Raw genomic sequence first — 4,503 nt, forward strand, 5'->3', positions numbered from 1 at the left:
TTCCCGCAACTATCTCACGAGTACGTTGGGTCTCAAGTCGAGCAAAGTGAAGGTGTACAATCTCAATGTTGCCAATACCGTGGGTAAAGTCGAGAAGAACGGCCAAGGGGTTGCTATCTATGCCGATGGGGCCGACTATGGCTTCTACGCCTGCAACTTTACCGGGTACCAGGACACTGTGTGTGCCAACAAGGGTCGTGAGCTGTACGCTAAGTCGTACATCAGTGGTGCTGTCGACTTTGTGTTTGGCCAAAGAGCCATGGCGTGGTTCGAGTCTTGCGACATTGAGTCGATCGGAGAAGGTTGGATCACTGCCAACGGCAACGCCAACGCTACCGTCACTTCCGAGTACGTTTTCAACAACGCTCGCGTGTTCGGCAATGGCTCAACCTACTTGGGTCGTCCGTGGCGCCCCTTTGCCCGCGTGGTGTGGCAGAACAGCGAGCTGGGAGACATTGTTAACCCGGAAGGTTGGGCGGCCTGGGACGAATCTACCAGTACAGCCGACGTTTACTTGAAGGAGTTTAACAACAAGGGACCCGGAGCAGCAATCGATCAACGGGTGGCCTTCAGTGGACAACTGGATGCGGCTGTGGCGATCAAGGACATCCTCGGAGAGAACTTCGAGTCCGAATGGTGGGTTGACACCACCTTCTTGTGAGGTGTAGGCTTTAAGATACAGTGGTTACCCAGGAGAGTACACGAATCACAGCTTGACACGGTATTAACTCTAAACTTAGTTGGGCAGTTTTTGTTTGTTGAGGTATAATAGTACATGTACAAGGTACTGTTTTTTTATCTCTCCTTCTTTCTGATGATCAGACGATCCTCTCTGTACTGATATCCCCGATATTAAATTCCTCCAAATAAAGTGGCCCACTGGAATACAAACTTGTCATCTGCCAGTGCTGTGTTTGCCGTATATTGACAGCTCCGATTAATATTTCCTCTTTATAGTAGTAAAATGACGCTATCAATATAGAGAGGTTCGTCTGTACCTCGCTTTCGTAGGCACTTCAGTATTAATACACGTTCACAAATTACAATAATTTATCTGAGGTTTCTCTATTACTACTAAATGTTACTCGATGAGACTACTTTTAGTAAGAGCATCGATACTGTAGGGAATAACAAGAGGTCTCTGAACAGTCTTTTTACAATGGTGTTCGTTAGGATTCTTTCCCGTCTCTACGACAGGTTGCTTGACAAGATTATATCAATGTTTCTTGGGAAACGCCGGATCTTTAAACAGGTTTGGTAGACCTGCGCACACGAAGAATCTGAAATTCCCGTCCGTAGTTTGCGAAAATATCCGTTGGGGAACTCAAGCTGCTTAGCAAAAAGAGACACCAGTAAATCGGGGATTTCGTCGATTACTCCAGTTTCGTGAAACGCTGCACTTCAGCCGTGAGTGCAACACGGTCGACGGATGGTAATTCCGTCCGTGTCGAGTAGTCTTCGTGTAGTCGGGGATATCAGACTGGAAACAGCAGTAGAAAACCACCGTTCGTGTATCAATATCTGGTTTGTAGGGATCCACAGCCGTACAGCGACGATAGTAAATAACACGACGGCATGGTAATCTCGGGGCTATGTAAAAGTCGTAGTCACGGCACTGGTGACTTTGAATAATTGTGAAGGTGTTCACAGCTCGCAACGTCCACAGTGTCGCTTCTTGTAAGTGTGGCGAAATCAGTATAACCATGTAGTCACATCGTTTGAGCAGGTGATAAAATAATAGCGTTTCAGGACCAGCTCCCATTCCATGATTAGCCAATAGTGGAGCTGTTCGGCTAGCTGTTCCTAGTTATACGTTCCGAATATCACGGTAATGGTTTCTCCTAAAATATCTTTAAAAAAACGCAGATGAAAAAAAAACTGTGGGTAACATATAACAAACTTTATTCTGAGATAACGTTCGAGAAAAGTAGCAGGACCAACGCCGACTCCAGCATCTGAAGAAATATAAACTGCGAGCCAGTATTGACAAGCACAATTTTTCCAACACTACACAACGGATCCACAACAAGCGACAAAACGCTCGTTATTCTCATTTACGATATCATGATGAAACTCTGGAGTCATTCTGACCCTAGTACTCAAACTTAAAACTTAAATAAATTGACTTGAGCATTTGATACATCTGTTAAATAAGATCTAACGGAAATTATCGATTAACTCCAATATTTTTTTTTATTCTAACGTCTCATCGTTTGAAGATAACCACCTTTCGAACATCACTTCAACATCCGACCGACATGACCTTCTACAAGAATTTTATGAGGGGCCAAGGTTTGGTGGTGCATTACACCCCGCAATGCAACTGATGCAGTAGTTTTTTTTAGGATCGATTAATGGCTCTTCTGAATGAAGAAACAATACGATGACATTGTCTGCCAGGCGGGGCCGTTTTTAGGTAGTTTAAAGATAAAATACGAAGTTTGTTTCAGTGAGGTTACTCTTGGTAAGTGTGAAGGTATGCGCTGAGGTATTATTCGGGTAGAGGGTATTATTCGGGAATTTCCACACATTGGATTGTCATACCCAATATAGTGGGGTTTCTGTGGCGGTTTACAGCATCAAGACAGTAGATTGGGAGCTGGAACTCCCACTAACGACAACGTGTATTGCTCGTTATGTTACTTGTTTGATACTGATGCTAGTGCGCGACTGAACCATTCCAAATTGTCCTATTCCAACGTCATTATTAGGCACCTTTCGAATAGGCACCTTTCGAAGCCTGTGTATTGCCTCCCATTCCGGGCAGTCCAGGAAGTCCGTTTTGATAACTCCATACGAGGCCAAGTTCAAGCACGCCATACTTCAGCTTGCACTTAGCGCAGGTGATGAACCACATGCTCCCATATCGCCAATGTCTTTCTTGTGATCGCAGTGCGATTCGCACATGCTCGCTGCTAGAACAAAACATCCAGCGTAATACAGGACTGCAGCTAATTGTATACAATAATGTGCGTCACATTACTGTAAAGCCAATAATGAAGCAACTGCCCTGCACACAACTGTAAACCTTCCGTGTGAAACACGGCTTTATAATAAAGACGTGTACTAAAGAAAGAATAATTGTGTTTAGCTACATCTCTATTTTTGATTCTTTCTTAATTTAGGGCTAAATCTACGACGGGATGCTGGCGCTATCGATGTCCTGAACGTGATTTAAGTCTTACCCGCGTTTCCGTACCTGTTAAGCGCTAACCAGGTTTTTCGCGACGACGTTTTTTGGAACCAGTCTTTGTACCTCGCAGCAACTCTGGGGTTCTTAATTTCGGCAAATTCCGGCGGTCCTCTGACTTTGTGAACTAAAGAGAACAGTCTCTGTTCAAAGAGCGGCGTCCACTTCCATTGAGTGTTCGGTGTAACCCGGAGCGTCAGTCCATAAAGAATTGCCTTCATATAGAATGCAAACCTCGATAAAAGAGGTGCCGCTCGCTCTTCATCATCCGGGTTGAGCACTTCCATGTCCATACTGCTGTCGTCGCCCCGCAGACTTCTCTTTTCGCTGACGTTGACCTCAGTGGGCGAAGAGCGAATCGTTGGCGTCGAAGCGTACTTCCATTTAATCGTCTTGGTCTCGCAGCCAGGAATATCGAGCGATACTGGCTCACTGGGTGCAAAAAGCACGACCAGAGTTGAAAGCTCCGTCAGCAATACCAGGCGCATTGGCAGATGAGGACGTCAGGCGAGGTAAATTCTGAAATGAGCTCTCATTCCATGCCTTTGAGGAGCTGATCGTCTGTAAAGTAGCCACCGAATCAGATCACTATCGCATGGGGTGACGGATTAATCAAGCAGCTTTAAAGCAAGATAATAATAAATGCTTCTGACATTGCTTTAGAGCTGTGTTGACATGATCTGCTCCGTAATCTGGAAAGGCTTTAGCTTACGGAAATCGAGGTGTAATACCAAGCTGAACTGCAGCCGAGCGGGTGCGAGCGGGTGGAGCCGCACCGGACCCGAGTAGTAATTGCGCTGAAATGTTTAGAGGGGATTACCACAGCGAGCTGCACTGCAGTGTTTATTTGCTGCATTTCGCTCTTCATTATATCGCGATGAATCGAAGCACGGAGGAACTGAAGCAACGCCTGCCACACGTAGCACGCCAAAGAATTGGGTTACAGAATGACCCCCACCGAATCTCCGTAATCACGATTTTCTTACTGTACCCCCCCCCCACTGGGTAAATTCCTTCTACCCAAGGTAGATTCTTTATTACAATCCTTATCTACCTAAGACCTGCTATCAATTACTTACAGTACCCCCCCCCCCCACTGGGCCAGCCCGCCAACAATTGGATTACAGTTTGATCCTCACCAAATCATCGTAATAACGGACGCGCCCTATTAGAGTCCGGACTATATTTAATAGTGCCGCCCGAAAGTGACAGAGAGGACTTTAGGGACTTTATTCCTTGCTGAAATAATTCGTGTACCAGGTTAATATCGTCTAACGCATCATCTAAATCTGAAAGATATCAGATCGACGTCT

The 4,503-nt window shown here is 45.6% G+C and overlaps 2 protein-coding genes across 2 annotated transcripts in view; one reads left to right on the forward strand and one right to left on the reverse strand.

Moving 5' to 3' along the window:
* The window catches only part of PITG_08902 (pleiotropic drug resistance protein, putative), a gene marked incomplete at both ends in the record, with an annotated part of 6,261 nt that extends 5,600 nt beyond the window's left edge, over positions 1 to 661 (forward strand). Inside the window, one exon of the mRNA XM_002902908.1 lies at positions 38 to 661. Coding sequence (XP_002902954.1) covers positions 38 to 661 — 624 coding nt within the window. The remainder of the gene's footprint in view (positions 1 to 37) is intronic.
* A 2,513-nt stretch (positions 662 to 3,174) lies between these two features.
* Positions 3,175 to 3,678, reverse strand: PITG_08903 (secreted RxLR effector peptide protein, putative; the record flags this gene model as incomplete). Its single annotated transcript, XM_002902909.1, has 1 exon — positions 3,175 to 3,678. The coding sequence occupies one exon, from the start codon at positions 3,676 to 3,678 to the stop codon at positions 3,175 to 3,177; it is 504 nt and encodes a 167-aa protein (XP_002902955.1).
* Between the last annotated feature and the right edge of the window lie 825 nt (positions 3,679 to 4,503).

The sequence above is a fragment of the Phytophthora infestans genome, genomic scaffold (genome assembly GCF_000142945.1).
Source record: "Phytophthora infestans T30-4 supercont1.16 genomic scaffold, whole genome shotgun sequence".
NCBI lineage: Eukaryota > Oomycota > Peronosporomycetes > Peronosporales > Peronosporaceae > Phytophthora > Phytophthora infestans.